This window comes from Corapipo altera, unplaced genomic scaffold, assembly GCF_003945725.1.
Source record: "Corapipo altera isolate COAL_440 unplaced genomic scaffold, ASM394572v1 56, whole genome shotgun sequence".
Lineage (NCBI taxonomy): Eukaryota > Metazoa > Chordata > Aves > Passeriformes > Pipridae > Corapipo > Corapipo altera.
This window is the reverse complement of record NW_020884896.1, coordinates 11,666,258-11,689,279: the sequence shown is the minus strand read 5'-3', so window position 1 is coordinate 11,689,279 and position 23,022 is coordinate 11,666,258. Positions and strand designations below refer to the sequence as shown.

Below are 23,022 nucleotides of genomic sequence, written 5' to 3'. Positions count from 1 at the left end.
AAGGCTGCTCAGAGAACAAGCAGTGCAAGTTAAAACACAGTGTTCCTGCTGTGCTGGTACTCACAGTTTTCCTCCTACTGCAAAAGCAACAGTACCGGCAGTACAATTATGAGAAAACTGAACACTGTTTGGGATGTTATCATTTTATGAAAAAAAATGGCAATACAGCAAAATGTTTATGCTATATGATTATTAAATGTATTATACATTCCTTGTGTGTATCAAAAGTTACTGCAAAGAATTTTTTCCTGGTATCTCATAAATTTTAAGAATATTTTTTTTGAAAATACCATGCATAAAGAAAATGACAAGATGATAAGCAGCTAGAGCGATTTTTTTTAACACTGACAAATAGCAGATGATTAATAAGTTTGAAATCAATGCTAAAAAATGTTACTAAAATGACACAAAATTTTTCCAAGCAAACTTCCCATAACTGTTTTATCCTGGTGTTCTATGCTGCAGTCTGTAGTACATATATAACTCTACTTTTTCTATTAGAATTTCTATAGAATTTCTATTAAAAAATTGTGTATTTCCTGGACATGGAGTACATAACAGAATATGACCCTGAAGAAAACAAAACACTAAGAGAAGCCACCAGGACAGCAAGCCAGGACCTGCTCCCATCTACAGTCAAAGCTGGTTTGTTTCCAAAATAAATTAATATTTAATGATTAATTTTCTATTACTGATTTTGATATTCATGCCTTCCAAGTTGTACCTCAAATGGGACTCAACCAAAATTTAGAAAAAAATTAAAGTGATTTGGAATATCTATCTTCAAAGTCTTCAACACTTGAAGTTAAAAGGCTTCCCAGGTGTCCCATATCTTAACAGCTTCTCCTGCTCAGAAACACACAAGGCTGAGCTGCGCATCTCTTGTCTAAGCTACACCACATCAGAGTATGAATGTGCCTTATTCTGCTCACTAGAGGATTTGAGTCCTTAAATATTTCTGTCACAGACTGGTAGCACTATATTTAAAACTTCAAGGGCTGCTCATGGGTTTGATTGGTCTGGAACCCCAAACCTGCCTCTTGCTAGAGCACTCCCTCATGTTCAGAACTCACCTCTGCCTTCTCCTCTTATTTTCTTGCACACTGAGATAACTCCTAAAAAGGATGCTTTAACTTTGTGTGGTACTATCACTTCACACTTTTCTTTGCCATACAGTGGTCTTAGATTACAAATCTTAAGCATGTGTACAGGGTCTGGACTTCCACAAATGATTGTGCACTATCATTTATTTCCAAGAAGAAATGCAAGGTATCTTGAACAACTAAAATTATTTCATAATTTAAGGTAAGAAATTAAATTCATTTTCTATTATGGCTACCTATTTGAAACCACAGACTACTTGAAACCATTTTTAATAAGTGTAAGAACAGAAAACTGTAATAAATTATAGTCACAGAACTTCCTTTAACTTCCTAAAACAATTCTGTAATTTATTACTGATTTTTGTATAGAATACAGCAATGAATCAAATATAAAATAATTCAAACTATATATTAGTACAATGAAATGTCAAAGAACTGAAGGAGCACATACATCTTTACTGCAAGGCACATCTTAGGCCTACTGAATATAAAGTTCATTTTTACACCCAGAATACAAACTCTAACTCTCATTCTCTGTATTGAAAAGAGACTTCAGCTAACAGAATTTAAATGAGTAATTGGTATTAGGAATGGTTATTTTAAGAAGAAAAAGAATAATAATTATTTATTAAAAATGTGATCATTGTCAAATTATTGCCCATCTGCAACCAACATACACCCTTCCGACACAAAAATAAACCAGAGTGCCAGTTACAGAGTAAACCTGCATTAGATGGAAAGCTTTTTAACTCCACAACAACAAAAATGCTACAGATTTTAAAATAAGTAGTATGAAACTTAGTAACATCTTGGTAACATTCAGGACTAATAGTATGGTAAATATCCATAGCCATTTGGCTACATATAGATCATTTTCTTATATAATTGGAATACTTTATCTTCACCCAGTAAATCCCTGCTTTCTAGATCTCAGACTCCCAAAACTCTATTGAAAATTAGGACTGGAGAAAGACACGTGGAATCAGTTACATCACTGCCCATTTCCAAAGCTAGAGATGTTTGAAAATTTGAAAAGTATAGTGTGATAATGCAGATTTCTTAACATCTTTAGGCAATCTATTTTACAGTTTAGCCAGTAGAAAATTTTGCTTGTATTCTACCTTAATCTTTCTTGTTGCAGTCTAACACCATTACTTCCTCCTCAACCAAAGGGGGGGGGGGGGGGGGGGAAGGCATTTTATCATTATTCTCCCTTTTCAGCTTCCCTTCATGCATTTGAAGCCTGTTATTATGCCTCCATCTTTTCTTTTTCCTTCTTTGAGGTTTGTCACATTTATTAAGCCTGCATCATATCAGGATGCAAAGCAAGTCCTTAGATCTGTTTCAAAGCTATTGAAATGTCAGCAATTATAGTGAGTGAAAATACAGAAAAGTCAATTTTTTTGTCCATTCTTTAATCACAACTATTCAAAACCTTTTGAAACATGAATTATATCTTTCTCCTATAACAACTGTTACTCATTCCATAGTAATTCGATAGCATAACACGATGCAATACCACTATGAACGTATCAGTTATTTGATGACAGTTATAAAGCCATCATTATTACCAAAGTAGGAAAAAAATAAATTATATTAGTACAGAATTTTTCCATCCCTGGACAAAGGTCAGAACAGAATTGGTCACTCAGAAGTGGAGAGCCAGTTTCTTTCACAGCTTTTTGAATGACCTCCTAGAAGTATAACCAGAAAGGATTTAGAAAACTATTAACATAGTTAAGAGGGGAAAAAAAAGTTTTCCAAGGACTGCAAGACTTGCTATACATCTCCTTCTCCTTCCTTTCAAGATCATCAGGGATATAAGGAACAACACAGGCTAATCCAGCCTATAAAAGAAAAGGAAGGTTTTCTTGCAAATCATTTAATCTGCATCACTGACAGTCGAAAGAAGTTGGAGGTCATATTTTACATATAAGTACATATATCATGACAGCAGAAAACATAATATGCTCACTGAATACATAACTACTTTTGTCAGGACACTCTGAAAAGAATATTCTATGTCATAAGAATGTTAGGAAAGTAATTCTTAGTTTTTCTCCCAATGTACACCACTTTACCTCTCCATTGTGGAGATCAAGTACAACCTCTTTTCCCAGCTTTGACTGCTCTCCAATTCATAACCAAGTTATGCCCTTGTAACTATAGCAACTTGATATATGAAGAATATTACAGTATTAGAGATGTACTTTAAGAGTTATACTCATTATCTTGTCATTCCTTTAAAAAGTTTTCAATATGGATCCGCACAGAAATTACTCAGGAGCTCAGAGATAAAAATGCACCATATGCTCAGGCAGACCTCATACAGAAGGCTTAGTCTTAGTATAAAAGAAAAGTTAGTAAGGTCCAGCCAGAAACTCAGTTGGCAGCAGCAAAGTGACACAAGGTGGAACAAGGATGACTGGCTTCATGATTTTTTTGTCCTTTGATTGGCTATTTCATAGAATTTCCTGTCTTATTTTCTCTTTATTTCAGTCACACGTAAGCTCAGCTTCTAGTTGGATTGTCCTTTCTTTCACTTATATTTTTTTCCATAAGCTTCTATTTTAATTTGCAACCATGTAGAATTTTTTTCTGTCTTACCAAAAGCATTACCAGATTGAAGGAGGAAAAAAAAAACAAACCAGAAACATCACTTTCTTCCTTTATGTTTGTACAGTGCCCAATCTCAACTATACTCACAAACTCCTCTTATATCCCAGTAACACTGATGTGACTTACCTACGGATCACTGCTATTTTTTCCTGCAGAAATCTCTGGCCCACAATTTGGGCATCTCTATGACAGTAATCATGATACTGAAGAACATCTAACAGTTCACAATGGCTCAATTTTTCAAAATATCCTGAAGATGTAAACATATTTATTATGGGCTCTATACTACAGAATACAATATATCTATGCAGATAAAGCCTCAAAATAATTATCATTTTTATTTTTTAAACCATTCTTTAGTCAAAATAGCTCCTGTTAAAATCATGTCTACCAATAAAAATATGCGCTCTTACAGACCAGGTTTGAAAAAACAAGTTGTAAAATTTATAATGTTACTGGTTTTATAAATTGATTTTAGTCATTATTGCACCATGCATATTTCACTAAAGGTGATGGAATGCTTATTCAGTTGATAGCTAATGTATCCCTGAAGAATAAAAGCTGTATGAATACATCATTTTGCCATAAAGGTGATACAGACAGCAAAAGAACATTCTGTCAACTTCAGGAAAAAAAGAGAACTATTAAGAATTATTTAAAGCATCATAAAGCACCAGCAAAACATTCAATTGTCAATAGGGATAGACATTAATCTTTCCATCCCCTTGAACACAATTTTTACATATTGTGCCTGAGTTTACCAGATGGGAAGCTTTATGCATTGCCTACTGAGTGCTGAGGAACAAACAAACCCTTTAAATGAATAAATACACCTTAAGAAGCAAAGGTTCTGTAAAGAAACATCAGTAATGGAGAATGGGACTAAACTTTCTAGCACCCTCCTAGATTCAAAGTCAACTACCTTAGTGAGTTTTCATATTGAATATATTCCTACTTCTACAATTTATTTATATGGGAAGGAGTCACTGTCAACTTTAAAACCATCTATGCAAGCAAAAAAGGAGCCCTACAGCAATATACAAAACCTATCTGGGTTACTGGACTTCATTCTCTCTTTCACTTCAAGGAGAATCCTTCAGTTCAGCAATGGATAAAGTAAACATTGAACAGAAATGTCACTTTGGTATTTTTCTCTTTCCTCCCAGGAGGACTTACCTGTGCACTGTCCTCCATTTGTGGGATCCCCATAATATCCTGGCATGCACGTCTCACACTGTTTTCCTGTTGTGAGGTTTTTACATTGATCGCAGACATTGCTGTTGATGCAGGTGCTGTGGCCATTACACTGACAAGCTAGAATATAACATTTTAAAAGCTACATTACTAAATAGTTCTTTGGAACAAAATCACACCTATGTGATTACAAAATTGCAGTACAATGTAATTCTGAGTAGTTTAGTCCTGACTAACAACCAGCATATGTTTGTACTTTGACACAGAACCTCTTTAAAATAGCATTGCAACATCAATCCACACAAAAGACCTCAAAAGTTGACTTTTTAGTCACATGTGAATTTGAAGTGTGTAAGAAAGCGGTTTTTTGCCATTTTTTTCCTGCTATTCAGTCCTTATAGCTTTAAAATGCTGTCCAATCACTTAAGAAATCTCTTAAGAGGTAGTAAGTCACAAACTGAGACTACATGAAAACCCCAATACCTATAACACATTGTTAAACATTTGAAAGGCTACTGTGATGGAGAACGTGAACAACTTGAAGCCAAATTTTTATCTACTGGGGAGACAGAACTTCCAAACTAAAGTAACAAAATATCATCTTATTTTTAACAGTTCTGACCCGCTTTAGCATACAAAACAATTTTAACGACATCAGGACCACATCAAACAGCTCCAGTCCCTCCTCACTACAGTTGATTTCAGTGAAAGGAAAAAAACTGGACTCTATTGACATATGTTTGGTTTTTTTTAAACCTGACCTTGAAAGCATAAAATTGCTTTTTGTAAAATAACAGCACTATAAACCACTGATCTTGCGCCATAGCTCCACTCCAGAGATTCATGTTTTGGGAAAACTCAGAAAGCACTGATCACTATTGCAGCAAAATCACAACGTGAATCCTGGCAGAATCATTGATCCAGCTGCCAGGTTTTGAAGGATGACCTCTCTATAAAGTGGGACCTCAGAGCTCATCGTGCTCAGCAGATTAGTAAACTGTCAATTAGAGCAGCTTGTCAAATGTCAGACCATGGCAAACCTGGGTGTAAGACGCAGCAGAGGACTGTTATTTCAGTAACATCGTATTTTTTTTAAATTTGGATTTTTAATCTAAATGTCACAGCGATTCGTGTCTTGGCTAGGAGAAAAAAAAAAAAAGATTCTCACTGCATGATTTAAAAGTTTTTAGATCAGTTTTATAATTTAGTAACTTAATATATTTACAGCCATTACCAGGTTTGGCTCATAAACCATTAAACCTCCCCAGTTGACAATCTCTTCCTTCTTTTGTAACTGTGCTCAGAGAATCTTGCAAACAAGTATCAAACGTTTCTGTACTATTAAGTTTTCTCGCTATTTTGACTTAATTCTCAAACACCTTTGTGGTGTTCTCCTCCAGGAGAGTTCCCCTTCTGCAGTTTGTTGCCATTCTCAGGAAAAGCTACACAAAAGTACCATGACTTGCAGCTCCATTTTGGGTTTTGTGTAAATGTCTTATACATAAAATTACTTAAAGGAAATGTTAAAAAAAAATACAGACCAGAAGACCAAAAGTAAAACTAGAGTACCTTAAATAATTGTTCTAATAAAGTAAGATTGCCTAATTAAGACTGTATTGTAGTGTAGGAAAAATACTTTATTTAGTTTGAAACTCACTAGTTTCATGTGGTGAAGGGAAAAATACTACAGAAGGTATAGAATTAAAGTTTCACTTGACGCAAAATTTCATTTTTATTGGTATTTTCATAGAATATTGTCTGTAATGAATTATACCAACATATTTTTTTTTCTAAGCACAACAATCATTTGACATACTTGAAACAAGGTTAAAAAAAGACTAAGTCTGTGTAAGCCTATTGAACAGTTTGTGGTTTGGATGAAAATAAGTAGTTTATATCCTATAGTTTGAAGATTATTCTGCCACACTGATGAATAGTTGGCTAAACCATTCACGTTCATTCATACATGCATTTAGTTTTCCTTGTAGTCCATATCCATCCTCTTTATAGTGCCTCTGGGCAATTGTGTTGGTGATGAATATTTTAAATTCATTCTTCTTTTCTGTCTGTTCAAATCTTTAAAATTAGTATTCAGCAGGTAGTATAAAAAATATTTATTTTTGTGAGTAGTCACTTTGAAATCAATAGTCCTCTTATTTTTGTGAGTGGTCACTTTGAAATCAATAGTCCTCAAAGAAGCTGTCATAGTATTTCTTTTGATATGAATAGAATTTTATCACATTCTTATTTTAACTGAACTATTATTATAAATAAAATTGCAAATACCATACATGAAAAGAAAAACATTGTTGACATCTCCTCCCTTGAGAAGAGCAGTTTAGGTAGAATGCAAGCCCAAGATTTTCTTTAAAGTCTAAATTTTTCCTCTGAAAAGCAGTGTGAATGGATTCTAACTAGTTAGTTTAAAACTAGATGAAGTATCTTTACATTAGATCAAGATTGTAATGCAGACATCCTTTTTCTATATTTTCCTAGTTTTAGTGTTTTCTTAAAATTATAATTACCAACAATTGTCAGCATCACCAACCATTGCAACACAGAGGTCAAAAGCAAATTAAACATAAAATTGCTTCTCTCCAGGGCAGCCTCACTGAAGATTCAGCTAAAGCAAATTTTGTGTGAGGAGAATTTATTGCTGCCAGTGATGTACATTAAAAGGATTTAAAGAAAAAATAACTTTTTAAAACTGAACTCCTCATTCTTATCTAAATGATCATCACAGGGTCTCATTATTTTAACAACTATTTTAATTATTTAATACTGATGTCTTAAGTTTGATCGCACTGAAACAACTTTGAGATTTATTGAACTGTCCAATTCTTCTGATTTTTCACTTTTCTCAATGAGATACATATTTTTAGGTAAATCAGTAATTATAAAATGTCATTTTTTCAATAGTGTGTCATGTCAGTTGAGGATTGCATTGGTTCTTATTGTGCATATAATTTTTTGAAATTGATTTAAAAATCTCTTCCATTTTCTTTGACTTAACAAAATGTAAGAATTCTGAACTGTCATATATGACCAGATAATATTATCACTTGCAGCAAACTAAAGTTTCCAATTAAGGTTGTTTTCATCATCCTTCAAATAACACAAAAATTAAGACATACAAAACTAAGCTAAAGCAATGACCCACTAGTTAGAGAATACTGGAATTAAGCATTTGGAATTTCAGTGAATTCTTGACCAGGATATGCAATGAATACATAATTTTATCCATGAAGAATAAAACATTAAACACGGTAATGAAATCTTCTAACTCAAAGAGTTTAGACAAGTGACATATTTAACCCTGATAATTTCACTAGTGGTAGAAACTGTGCATTGCACTGAAAGGCTAACAGTGCACTTATCAATGTACACGGATTTTAACATACAGACTAAGTATTGAAGTTTTCATACAATAGAATGGAAATTGTTTCCAAATAAAGCTTCTTTGTTCAGCAAATGGCATTAGATGATTTGAAGGATTTTTTTGTTTTAACTCAAAACATTCGACAGTGTTCACTTGGTTTTACATTTCATTATTCTAAAACTCAAAAAAAAACCCCTTACTCTCTCTCTCTATTTACAAACATACACATATATATGCATACACACACAGAGAACATGCTGATAAAAAAAGCAGCCTGGAAAGCAAACACAGTTTCATGTACCCATAAAAGTTTTGATGCTTGAGAAGCTCCAGTTTCCAAAATTATCAGCAGTAGAACATTTGCTGGGAAAAAAACCCTTTAGCATAAGTACATTATTTATTACAAAAAAAAAGTTTTTATTGTAAATTACTACTGGAGGACTGTTAAATTCCACAGTGTGCTTTACATTTGCCTGCAGTACTACACTGCTGCTTTCAAGGTTGGAGTATTTCCACACAGGAGGCTGCACCAGCTCAGCTTCCACCATCCTAAAGCACCAAGTGTCTTCCTTACTTTTCCAATTAACATAAAAATCAAAATTCTGTAGTCAGAGTGATATGGCTTAAATGTAGAGATTTTCTTTAAGATTACATAAGCATATGTTCTTTTACTCCAAGTGTCTCAAAGGGTGACTGGAAGCTCAGGTATTTGACAGCCCCCCGTTCTCACAGCCAGTTGTGCTTGGGCAAGAGGAGCAGGGAAGCTTCTGCCCATCAGCAGTCGCCTATGGATAACTTCTTTTATGGATATGGAAGCCAAAAGAAAGCAAGAGCTGAAGCAAATTCATATAGTTGGATTTTAAAAATTGGAAGGATAAGGTGGGTGAAAACTTATTTACAAATAAATGGCAGTTTTGATTAATCTACTTGTGTCGCATTTCACATGTGAACCTACATGACAGGAAGCACATTTGTGTTCAATAGACAGAGACTAACAAACTATAAATTTAAAAAATATGTTGGAAAAAGAAATCTCTCATGCAAATGTTATTTGTGTTACTTCAAACAACTATGTTATTTTGCTGTGCTTAAAGAGAGAAATGTCTCTTATTTCATATATAAGAAAGAATGGAAGCAGACCTTACCTGGACACTGGATAAAAGACCACTCATAATTTTTCTCTTTTGGGCAAAGACCAGCATCAAGCACCATTTCATTACCAACAGGTTTCATTGGACCTCGTGATGATCCTTCCAAACATTGTCCTTTACCAGTGTTACTGGGATCATTGCACCATCCACATCCAGGCTGTTCCAAACACTGTCCACAGGTCCTCAGTCCAGAGCAGTTTTGAGCTTTATTACATGGAATACAATATTAATGCAATGGGTTTTGTTTGTTTGGGGGTTTGGGTGGGGGTTTTTGTTTGTATCTTTTAGTAAGATGCTAGCATTTTGCAACAATTGATGAAGAAACAATTTAGCACCTGTATTTCCTCGTGCAAATTAAAAAAAAAAAATAAATCAGTAACAATAGTAAGAATATCTCAGCTTTCTTTAAAAGTTTTACTTCCTCACAAAATACACAGTGGGTGTTTTTACACCACAATGCAACAATAAAGATTACAAATAAACAAAGATAATGAAGCAGAAAAATAATATTACACATCTTCATTAAATCTCACCAAAAAATATATATCCTCTCCTTATTATTAATACATAATGCACATATTACTAATTTTACTGACATAAACAGCCCTTCTAACAGGAAAACTCTAGAATTCAATACAAGGTCAGTAATCCAAATAAGAGTGATAATATTATTCCAAAACAAACAAACAAAAAAAAAAAACAAAACAAACAAACAAACAAAACCCCCAACAAAAACGACAACAAAAACAAACCCAAACAAAACCAAAACACAAACAAACAAAAAAAAACAAACACAAAAATGAAACCAGGATAATTCAAACTCAAACCAAAAATTTATTTGGATATAAAGTACCTCTGGATCTCACCTGAGTATTCATCTACAAATATGACTCAGTCTCCTTATATAGAACTTTTGGAACAAGCTAGCATACTACACATCTTAAGCTACAAGTCATAACTCAATCCCCTTTAATTGAATTATATCTTAAGATTCTCATCAGTTAATCAGGTTTCCTTTTTTAAATTGCATGCTTAAACTCAAATCTCCTTCTAGATCTTTTATACTTTATTCCTTTAGAAGAACTAACTGGTCTTCCTCATATTTTAAATCTGTTCAGAACCAAATAAAATTCCCATGCTGAAGCAACTGTCATTTCTTATTAATAAGAAATTAACATTTTAGTATCTTCAGAAACACCATTAAAATTACCAAGCTTCTTTGAGCTTTTTCTGCTACATCTTAATTTTTTTAATTAATGCTCTAACACTGAATTAAATTAATATCAGAATCATTTGAACGTTGATCACTATGGGTCCCTGTCTCTTTTCACATTAAGTTTATAGGCATTCAAAAATTAAATTTTAAAAGCATACATGAATGTAAGAAAGATCCTGCCAGGAAGCCAAAATTATCTAAGTTTCTTCTTAAAAAGAAGAAAGTAGTTTAAAGGTTCATGGAGGTTTTTTGAAGGATGCTCAAATGGCTTCTACATGAGTGTAACATGTAATTTGGCTCAGCTGCAGCCAGTACATCCAACTAATATTCTCAGCTACATGCACCACTCTAGTCCACAAAGGGAATACTTTAATCCATGCTATAAAGGATATACTAAGCAGAATGATTTATTACTAATTTAATAAATTGAGAGCAGAATAAAGCTAGCTTCTCTGACTTCAGCAACCATTGAAATAATTTAAAAGTAGTGGAAACTATAAGAGGAAAAAATACTCCAAAGTCTAAAGATACATGGAGATATCAAGAAAACAGCCAGTTAAGAACCTGAGTGAATCTCAAAAGCACTTTAACAGAGCAGAAAGCTGGAGCATGAGCTCTTGCATCATTAGACTTGGAACAATCCAAACAGGAGGAAATGTTTCAAGTTTCCCAAATATGGGAAAAAAGGCGGGACAGCTCAACAACAGCTCAACTGTTGTTGAAAATTGTCAAGCACATGACAAATTAGTTTTAAACCATCAGAACTGAAGCTGAATGGTACAAATTTGGAGGTTTGAATACATTAGAAGATCAGCAGAAAAATAAAGACCATCACTCTGTACTGGTTGACTTGCCCTTTCAGAGATGCACTGTAAATGATCCAAACAAATCTCGTGTTGCTATTTATACTCATGTTGCTATTTATAAAGCTCTGAAATATCAGCTGCACTATCTTCATGGAAGATAAAACAGAATCAAAAGCGAAAATCCTCATGTATTCTCTGTGGTGGCATTTAGCTAACTGAGAAGCTATTGCTGATGGAAGAAGGGGATATTAAAGCAGAAATTTTATTTTCCTTGAAATTCTAAAGGTGGTCCGAGATTGTTCCACTGTCAGCTATTCAATCAAAAGTCATAATGGATGGAAGATGTAGAGAAGAGTGGAAATGAAAGTTTTTGGCAAGGAGGTATTAAAATGACAAAATGTCACCAATAAAACTGCATTCTGCATTTTAAACCCAAGTTGTGGAAATAAATGTGAAGTTCTCAGTTGTTATATTTTTTATTTTAAATCACACATGCTTGTCTGAATTTCTTTCATTCAGAGAAAAACATCCAAAAGCTCAGAAATTAGTCATTTAAAATAATAATAGAATTTTAAAACCAAGAAGGATTTTTTTTAAAAGGTACAGTTACAGTCCACTCCAAGTTAAATAGAAACACTAGCCCTTGATAAGGGAATGAACTTAATACTTTAGCAGCAATAATAATATATCTACCTAACAAAATTTTTAAGTCATTTACACTAAAACAAAATCTGAACCATGCTTCATTTGGACATACATTTTCTTTTTAAAATGCAAAATATCTGATGCTAGAGAACTGGGAAAACTGCTTACAGACACAATCTTGTTTTTCTCTAATTCGTTGAACAGAAAATACATTTTTATACAAAATTGCCTTTACATAATGATGTACTGGTATATAGCAAATCCTGTTTGCCTTATTTAATATAAACTTCTACAAATCTGAAAAAAAGTACAATCAAATTAAGAATAATTTTTTTGTGTTCCTCAAACAAATTGAATGATGTGCAAATACTACACAAACACACAAACTGAATTGAAAATTCAGGCAGACATAATATCAGCTAGTTTAAAAACCTAAGTATCATTCCTGTGGTGTTCTGCAAATTTTATCTTCAAATTTTCTGTTTCTTTATGTTCTGTCACAGCTCATTATCAATATTTTACAGGTTACAAATTGATTCCTTACAGGAGAGGAAAAAAAAAGTTCAGTGAATGGTCACGAGAGAGAAACCTTTATATAATTACTGCATTATTATTCCAAATATATGGACAAGAGATTAAGTGTTCCTATTATTTGTTTATTCCTATCCCAAACATAGACTGATTGATGGTCCCAAGGAACACGTAAACCCTACTACTAGTCCCCACTAGACCTGGGCACTAGAATCTGGATTAATATCTAAAATTTACAAACTAAGCCAACGGTTTAGCAGAACAGCTCAACATGGTACTGTTTCATGACATTCTGTGATTATTAAGAATGAAGAAGGAATCTCACTTAAGAGGAACATGGGCTCTTGACCAGTTTAGCCTGAAAGAAAAGCTTTCCAATGCCTTATATTCCTAATCACCCTGCAGCAGCCTGGTACATATTGCCATTTTTCTCTCCTAAGATTAGAATATATCAATGGTTCCTATTACAGACACACCAAGACCTTACTTAATATTTTCCTCAGGCTTTGGTGCAAGTAAGTAATTGCCTTTTGTGTTTTGTTTTGGGGCTTTTTTTTATTTGTATCCACAATCAATCAGAATCATCATCTAATTATGATGCTGAAAGCAAATTGCTTCTTGTTGTCAAGATCATCAATTCTGTCACCAGATATCCAGAAATAAAATGTTCCAGAGGCTGTTATCAAAAGACCCTTATGGAGAGGGAAAGGAAGTAAGAAGTAACTAGAAAAACTCTCTCAGAGCAGAGCAATAAGGACAATTCAGTGGTACACTTCAGAAGTCCTATATATAAGGTTTGGGTGACACTAGATTGAAGTCCTTTACAGACAGAAAATATTTTAATCAAATCTTGAAGGACAGATTAATTACTAAGAAGCAGTCTTCTGGATGGTGACTGAGGAATTGTTCTAAACAAACTCAGCTAAGACAAGAATCTAAGGCACCAGGCAGGTTGTCCAGTACCTACAGGAATTATGGCATGGATATACATTGGAACTGCATGGTGTCAAACTTAATGAGGTCCAGTCACTACAGAATTGGGAAGAAGTAACTTCAGCTGAAATAAACACTGAAAGGTACATCGAGTAGGTTTTTAATTCTCCTAGAGAGGCATTGTGTCAACTTCTGATGAAATTTACTTCCAAAGGGGATATCCAGGGCATAACTTTGCTCCTTGACAAAAAAAATCACATGCCTTTTACTCCCAAAGGATGAAATGAGCAACTCGGAATATTAATGCAGCCTGTCCCAGTCTGATCACACAAGACAAAAGTTTTCTGACTTTTAAAGACCTCCTTTACCTGTCTGATGGCCTAACAGAATTCCTTCTGCTTCCATAGAGAGGACAAACAATCTGCAAGGGTTAATAATCAGTATTTCCAAGGGAGAAGAATCTAAGGAACACTAAGATCATTTGGTTTGCATTTGTGTTACAATATTCCCAAGACTATCACTCTAATTATTATAATTTTGCTTTTATCTTTGCATGTTAGGAAAATGGTATTCCTTGTGACAAAATAAATCAGAACCTGAAAATCAGAACCTTAAGACTCAGCACACTTCCTTTTCTTAATAAATTGATGTTGTATAAATATAAGTTCTACATATTGTTTATCTAATTTTAACAGCATGCTGTTAAATAATGGCTCATGGCCATTATTTGGCACACTAACACTTGTCATGCAAACAGTCATGATAATTTTTCTTTATATGAAAACAATATATACCTTATACTGTTTCAAAAGCCTTAATATATTTTATCATAAAAGAATTGACAGTATTTTACCTGGATCTAGAAAACACATACTCCGTATTGACTTCTCACATTAGTGGCTATATAAGGTCATTCATTCGAAATTCTTTTCATCTTTAGTGAATGTGCTGAATCCTATTCATACTTCGGAATGAAAAAATAACATAACAAGTGTATATATAATAAGATGGACATTCCTTAAGATACTCACGGGAGCATGTGGCAGTTTGCCATTCCAGGCACTGTCCATAGGGGAAGGAGATGATATAGGCGTTGGAGTCAACACATCTCTTGGTGCTGCTGCACCACATACATTCCATACCATTGCTCGTGCAGTTGGAACACGTTGTTCGCAGGGAGCACGGCTTTTTGCAGGGTCTGGCATTCTGGTTGGGACTGACTGGAAAAGGACCACAAACGCTTATAACTATGAACACAAGTTCAATCCCCTTTTCTTTAATCGTATGTTCCATTAGAAAAATCTCTATTGAAGTGACTGCCTCCTTAATTAGCTATAGATAATTTCATCCAAATTTATGCTGCTGTATATAACCATATTTTATAAAAAATATCAAGTAATACTCAGCATAAGTCATACTATAGCTCTAAAAGGCCATCTAAAAAAATTCACAGTAATTTTATCTCTATATAAAAAAAAAAATATTTAATATTCATTGCCTCGAAATACCAGCTTAGTCACTTGTATGTACATTACATGACATAAAATACATCTCAGACATCTATAACCAGTTGAGTCCCATGGAGCCAATACCAGCTCCAGGATGGGCTTCCTGCTGCTGGCCAAGGCTGAGCCAATCAGGAGTAACAGTAACGCCTCTGTGATAACATTAAGAACAGCAGGTTGTTGTGCAGAAGAATTCCAGCCAGGGAAGAGCAGAGTGAGAACATGGGAACAACAAGGTGGACACTGAGGTCAGTGCAGAAGGAGGGGCAGGAGGTGCTCCAGATGCCAGAGCTGAGGCCCTGCAGCCCGTGGTGCAGACCATGGTGGGGCAGCTGTGCCCCTGCAGCCCATGGGGGAGCATCGGGGTGCAGAGACCCACCTGCAGCCCATGGAGAGGGAAGCCCAGGCTGGAGCAGGTTTTCCCAGGTAGGACTTGTGGCCCCTGTAGGGAACCCACGTCAGTACAGCTCATTCCTGAAGGACTGCACCCCATGGAGGAGTGACCCACGGGACAGCAGGTTGGGAAGAGCTGCTGCCTCAGGGATGGACTCCTGCTGGAGAGGTCCATCAAGGACTGTCTCCCGTGGGAGGGACCCCATGGGAGCAGGGGAAGGACTCCTGTCTCTGAGCAGCAGCAGAAATAACAACTGACTGCAAACCCAATTCCCATCCCCCTGCACTGCTGGGGGGAGGAGGGAAAACACGGAAGGAAGGAGGGGTGAGGGGAAGGTGTTTTAAGATTATTTTACTTCTCACTCTTTTGCTCTGACCCTGTCAGTAATAAATTTAAGTCATATCCCCACTTTGAGTCTGTTTTGCCCGTGATGGTGATCAGTAAGTGACCTCTTCCAGGTCTCAACCCATGAAGCCTTCAGGGTTTTTTTTTCTCTCCTCTGTCCAGTTTCAGGGGAATGAGAGAGCAGCTTTAGTGGGTACCTGACATCCAGCCAGGGTCAACCCACTACACCAATGCACAAAATAAATCTGAAGGCAAAATTTAAAGAACTTCTTATGCTCAACCTCACAGCTATGAAGAGAAATAGAGGCCAGTTGGAGAATGAAAATGCTAATTTGAACAGTCAAGTGACTATTTGTGACAGCGAACTATGGGCACAAACAAACCTAAAAGATCAAAACAAGAATTTTGCTTTTGTCAGTCTTTTAGATTATTGAGATATTCACTAATATTCAGTGAGATGCAGAAAAGAAAAATCAGAATTTTTTAACACCTCCACAGACACTTTCATATTACAATTACTGTTATAACTGACTATTAATGATTTAGAGGCAAAATATAAGGTTTCTGGTGTAACACAAAATAAGCCATGCAAACCAATTCACAAATAAATATTTGCTGCTTTCGAGATTACAGCTCCATATTTTTCAAAAAATAAAAAAGTAATTATTTAATCCAAATCGTCCAAAAATCCCTCTTAGACAAATGAAACCTCAAACTGCTTGCTATTGATGAGAGTATCAGTAACAGGGTGTAAGAGATTGCTTACCAACAGGTTTTTCACACACAAGGCCATCTGCCATTGCAGTGCAGGGATTTGCTTTCAGACCTGCCACCTCTGCTCTCTCCAGATAGGCACAGAAGCCAGAGTCATTTGGCTCTCCAGGAAGCCACTGCAGGGTTGTATTTGTAAAAGGAGACATGTCATCCCAGCCCCAGTAGGAGATGTTGATCTTGCGTAAACCTACCCAAGGTGAAATTTTCTATGAATGAGAATGAAACAAATGAGAGATAATTATTTAAAATGCCTTTTGTTCTGTTGATTTAAAACATTTCAAAGAACAGCTCAACAGCAACAACTTCACATTTTCAGAATTCATCATGTTCTTATCTCACTTTATCATCACATCCATACAGTTTTTATCTTAATTGTTCTATGTTGCTGAACATCTCCCTCCTCTCCCCAAAACAACCCCAACAAAAACTCCACCTACTATATGCTTTTCTTCTACTAAAAATCTGTGTTCTTTCAAATTCTGATTACTTTATTTGATACAGGTCAAATGGTCATAATGAAACTGTTTGGTTATTTTCCAGTGGCTACTATACTGATTACTAATTGCTAGGCCAATGTGGATAATAAAATACACATAAGTTAACAACAACTCTGAAAAATAAAAGTTCAGGAAAAGAATAGATAATATTCCATCTTCTAAAGTCTGTATTGCTAATACCAGGCAGAGAACAGACATTGTCAGCTCCAGAGCAGATACATTGATCTGATTGTGAATTAGGTTCTTCACTGATTTAATTTACAGGCCAAGGCAAGTAAAGCACTATAATATACCAAAAGGGGACCTGCCACAGTTCAAGATCTATGTGCTATTTCACAAGTGAACCAAGAGTTACTGCCATTCTCTATCAGACTGATCTTTCATCTTTGATCTCACATCTTTCTTTGGCCACTTGGGTTTAACCCATGTTTGAAAAAAAAATAAATAAATCTTTCAGCACTCTTAATTCTACATCCAGTTCAGAGGAATGCTCTGATTTTCTTTCCCCTCTGCCTTGTTAGACCAAATTGAAATGTGAAGGATTATTAAGTTTGCTTCAAAAATACTAGTGTGTAAACATCTTTTTAGAAATTCAGTAGGTAGATAATCAATATTCCTGACCTTCCTAAAATGTACTCCCTATGCTCTCTTCTTCTTCTGTACTACCAGTTGAGATCACGATCAAACAAAAATTGCCACAACAACCCTAAGAGAAGAAAAAAACTTATATAAACCAGAAAATTACTAAGAAATGTCCCATTCCATAAGCAGTGATGCACTTCTCTTGAACAGCAACAAGAACATCCAGCAAATATGCCACTGCCCATTCTTGTGTCTTACTTCTGTATTTACTTCATAACTTGATTGCTACCCCAGGTGACCAACTTTCCAGGTGTCTGTAAGAGTTCCCATATTCTGGATACCAGAAAGAACATGATGCAAAGTCAAAGTGCAACTTGGGCATCTGGAAAATGGTAGACAATACATCTTTTGTCTTATTTGTTGCCTAGACTGCTGTCCATGTACATAGTCCATGTGCCTCAGAAAACCTTAGATATCTGTGCATATCTCTAGACATCTCTCTGTAGAATGCTGAGTGTGCACACTAAGTACGTATAAAAAAATGTCAGGGTCTTAGGCAGGGTAAATTGCTGACAAACACATGCCTACTTTGGGATCAAGGGATTCCAGCCAAGAGAACCTTCAACATATTACTAACTGCTTCAATTCCACTGCCAAATAATTTGGCCTCAGCATCAGTATATAAAAAACAAGAGATCCTATTCCAGCTATGGTGAAAAGCATGTTAGGCCAATAATGTAAACTGACACTGCAGCAGTGACATTGGAGATAAATTCTTCTGTTTGAGTAAGAGATTGTCCTGGAACCCCTTTAATGATGATGAAGCCCCAGAGAGAATCATGAAAGCCAAAGCAGTCACAGGAGATAAAAGCAGCATCCCTGAAATGAAAGATTGTTATCAGAGCAAAACATACCATAGTCATAATCATTCTTAATAACTGTACTCCCTGGACAGCTTATAGTCATCATGTCAGGCATCTCAGATTCCATATGTACCACCTTTGGCTCTTTGCTAGTACAGGACATCAAAACACAGACGTGAACGCTGATGAGTGTGCTATAAAATACATGCCAAAGCCCTGACCTTGTACGCTTGCTTATGCTGCTCTGGGCATGCCAAAGATAGATTATCCAAGTAAGGCCACCTAGATGCCCCAATGATGTGCTAAATGTGCATATTCAATTATGTGGCATCAATTCCATGATGTGGTGGGCCACAGGTGAAGATTGCTGGCAACAGCAGAGTGTGTGTTGGTATCACCAAAGTTTAGCAGCAAAAATGACTGCTGCTTCACTACACAAAAGCAAACAGGAAAAATCCAACTGTGAAGAGAGAATTCAGGAAGTTCCACATGTGACACCTGAAGCCACCAGCGTTCTGTGACTATCAAACTAATTTCTTCCAAAAAGAAAAGCATCAATCTACTATAAATTATCTCTCAAACCGAGGAAAGGTTCAGTCATAATAGCTGGGAGTCTCAAAGTACTTGAAGCAACTGAGGGACTTCAAATGTGTTGAATGGGAATGCCAATCCAGTTTCTTCTTCAGGAGTAAGAAATAATGAGAGTTGAACATCCTTTACTTGAACTGTGTGGTTCTTTCATTTAATGCAAAATGAATGTAGGAAACTGATTCCTTTACTTTGATATATTGCCAAAGATGCTTCTGAAGGGGATCAGACAGGAAGGAAATGAGATTGCCAGTTCTCTGTACCCAAAAGTTGCTGATGCAGGATTCTAGGTTGCAGGCCTCTTGAAAAATATTTGCTATCAAACCAGGTGGGTGAAAAGTACACTACAAATCAATGTTTCAGAAAAACACTTGCAGACTGAAAATCAGTCCCAAATGTGCCTATTTTTTTCTTCTCAAGTATACCAGCTTTAATGGAAGTTCAGGCAATCTTTACTCAACACATAAGTAGGAAGAAAGCCACTCCTCAGAGAGATTGAAGACTTCTTCTTTCTTTCTATCTAGGCACCTTTATAAAAACTCCCTTTATACATAATGTACAATTCATGTTAAAGCAACAACAACCACAACCAAACTTACTCAAAAAAAAAAAGTTATCATTAAAAAAACAAAAAGAAAGAGGAGAAAGGAAAAACACAGAGAAGTTACCAAAGTAAAATTTTACAGTGAAAGAAAGCAATGCAATACACAGCAGGTGATCAAATCCATCTTGGGAAAAGTTGTAATGCACCTTACTAATGTTGCAATGGAGAATATAATCAAATATATCTTGAGACATATTTCATAGCTTTATCCCACTACACTATTTAAAATTCAGAATCATCTCTAGAATATGTTTGTCCTCCCAACCACATCTTTCTAGGTTATTTTTTAGAAGCCACAGCCCATCTTGGAAGTTATATATTTGTGTTTGAAATACAGCTAGTCACAGTTTATCTGTTTTCACAGAACAATCTTTTATAACATTGATAACAAGTTGGTGAAAAACCTTTTTTAAGTGAGAAATAAACCTTTACATTAAGAAAGATTGCAGAATTATTTAATTCTGAGAAAAATTTTTGGGCAAGGTTTTATTTTCATCTGACAGAGGAACAAAATTGCAATCATACAATGCATACCAATAAAACATCATCCTGTACTCTCCTCTACAGTCTTATTGAACTGAACATAAGGCCAGTTATTAGCCATCACAGGAATTGGTTAAATACTGAGGACTAATAACTTCAAAAATACGCTCTTCTCTTATTCTAAATTACATAATCGTAATTTTCTTTTAAATAGTAATTATGGAACTATGTTAGAAAGGAAAAATGTGTAATCTTAACTAGAAAGCTGATATTTCATGTTAAATCTACTGTTTACTCAGAGAATTTAAATCAGATTAAGTTGCCTTGAGATCTATAGTGAATGGAATCATTTGTAGTCATGACACATTTTTTTCAGGTACTAGTGCAGCTTCAGCACTAATCTAATGAGGGCTGAATAATTGGCAGATGAGTGAAGTGAGCAAGTCTACCTTTACTGAATAGTCAATTACCACTGAGGCTCAAAAACCTCCTTTGCTTCTTAATTATGCAAATTACTTAGGAAATTCATATCTCTTTCAAAAATTTATCTCCACCTTTACTTTAATTCCTTTTATTTTGGATCTTAAATTGTCCTGGAAGTGTACAACACAATTCTGTCTCATTTTCTATTATGTGCCTCACAACACATTATTAACACAACAAACCTGTCAAGAATTGTTCAAACTCCTTGATTTCTAGTTACATAGTTACTCTAGGATGAAACACAAAATTAAACTTTGTTAAAATACAGTGGCCTCTTGGTACTGGTATTTCCACAAAATTCACAGACTGGAGAAGGGTTTGCAGATAATTTGCCTCTCTCGTGCGTCATTATGAAGAAAAAAACCTGCTTCCTGCAAATAGCAACTGTTCGAAGAGAAACCATGCATCCCATGTACAGTCACACTGCTTGGTTTCCATTCTTGAACTATGCACCATTCTAACTGTGCTAGATACTGGCACTTGTCGTATTTTGTAAATATTTACCCAGTGAATGACACATTTTAAGCAGTGGGAATTCCTGATTTTTAAGGGTTTCAGTATCTATTAGACACATATGACGAAATCTAGATGCAATTAGTAGTAGGTGGTCACACATTATGTCATGAGAACACTTAATTCTCCTACTCTTTTTAAAAAGTTCTGTAGTGCTACTGGTTAAAAAAAAATGTACACTCTGGTAAACTGAAAAAAAATAGAACTTCCCAATTTGCATCTACAAAGATTATAGCTGGTATTCCAGTGGAACTTTGGTTTCTTCTTAGGTTTTCTTAATTATAGGGGACAATTTTTTTTTTTAAATTTTGGTTCTCTTCTCAGGCATCCAAAGTGAGTTGAGCTTCACTTCTTGAACATAGGAAGACAGTGGTGAGCTAATAGACACTCAATGTAATGACTCTAATATGGAGACAAAGTGCTGAAATAATTTATTAGACTTCCAAAACCACAATAGGAAAGTGCGACTGCTAGAAATTGTAATAAAGAGAGTAATTCAGAAAAAAAAAAAAGTAGATGTCAGCTTCACCACAACCACACATATGATAAAACCACAAAAACATACAGCCCTCTGAGAATACTTTGAACTAACAAGGAATAACATTGCTAGGCAAAGCTCACTAATTAACTGCAACCTGAACTCAAGTGTAATTTATAAAAAGATGCTTAGCCTTGTGAGCAGTGAGTCAAAGAAAAAGTTGCAAACAGTTTACATAATGAAAGGCATTGTGTAAAACTGTTTTCTTCTTTGTTTATGCTTACTACACCAAAACTACATCTTCTCAGAATTTATTGCATGCTAATAAGAAAATTATTATTTTTACTTAAATCCCACAGTTGCAAGCAAACTCCCAAGAGAGCTAATTGCACTTTTAAATGAATATACAACATTTGAATATTAGCAGGAACAGTTAATTAACCTCATATTGCTGTTTAATCTACTTTGCAGAAAACTTCAAATCTTCTCTTTCATAATGTTTTGCTTACTAGGTCAAAAAAAGCATATAAGAAAAAATATCAAGTGTCATTTTGCTTTAGTGTGGTAATCTGCAGTCTATCCACTATGTTTACTTTGGTATTCTCTTAAAGAATTTAATTTATTTTTAATGAAAAATACAAATTAGACTTTAAAACTACCTGTGGTAGTTTCAGAATACATCTGCAAAATCAACAGTGTTTTGACTTCATACCACGAAGACCTTTGTCTTTCTCCTTTCTTTAGTACCAAAAGAACTTTCTCCTTACACTTTAAAAGGAGGCAACCTATGGATTTCCAATTTAGTATAGGGATTAGGAGAAATTATTTACACAGTGAGGTCTGGACAGGGTGTGGAGAAAACGGCAGCCTCCTCCCGCTTAATCTTTCCAAAGCATCAATGTATTATTCCAAACATGATAAAGAAATTGTCCTAAATTTGTGCCAGAACAAGGAATTTGTGTATTAGGAAACAAAAGTCACACAATGTTTCTATGAACAATAAAGAACTCTGAAGTCCTTCACGACTGTAGTGGTTACTATTTTAACAGTTTGTTACAACAGTTAAAACAACACAACAGTTGTTTTTATTTTCTCAATATAAGAATACCAAAGAACATAGATATAAAATCAGAATCATATTCTTATTTCCAAATGTTGCTCTGACAAATTCATTAATCCTGAAAACATGTGAAACCTTTCTTTTTTCAGGCTAAAGGTTTTAAAGACTTTAATATTAACTACACAGGTCAAACTCCACTACAGATAAAAGAGATTTAAAGCATGATGTTCACCTTACGGATGCTCTGACTACATTTGTGAACTTCCACACCACCAC

The 23,022-nt window shown here is 35.0% G+C and overlaps 1 protein-coding gene across 7 annotated transcripts in view; it reads right to left on the bottom strand.

Moving 5' to 3' along the window:
- Positions 1-23,022, bottom strand: part of ATRNL1 (attractin like 1) — a 529,120-nt gene that overhangs the window by 337,965 nt on the left and 168,133 nt on the right. For all 7 annotated transcript variants that reach the window (XM_027647923.1, XM_027647924.1, XM_027647920.1 and 4 more), the window contains 4 exons: positions 16,588-16,801; positions 14,609-14,797; positions 9,441-9,650; positions 4,899-5,036 (listed from right to left, as the gene is read on the bottom strand). In XM_027647923.1, the coding sequence (XP_027503724.1) occupies positions 4,899-5,036; positions 9,441-9,650; positions 14,609-14,797; positions 16,588-16,801 (751 nt within the window). The remainder of the gene's footprint in view (positions 1-4,898; positions 5,037-9,440; positions 9,651-14,608; positions 14,798-16,587; positions 16,802-23,022) is intronic.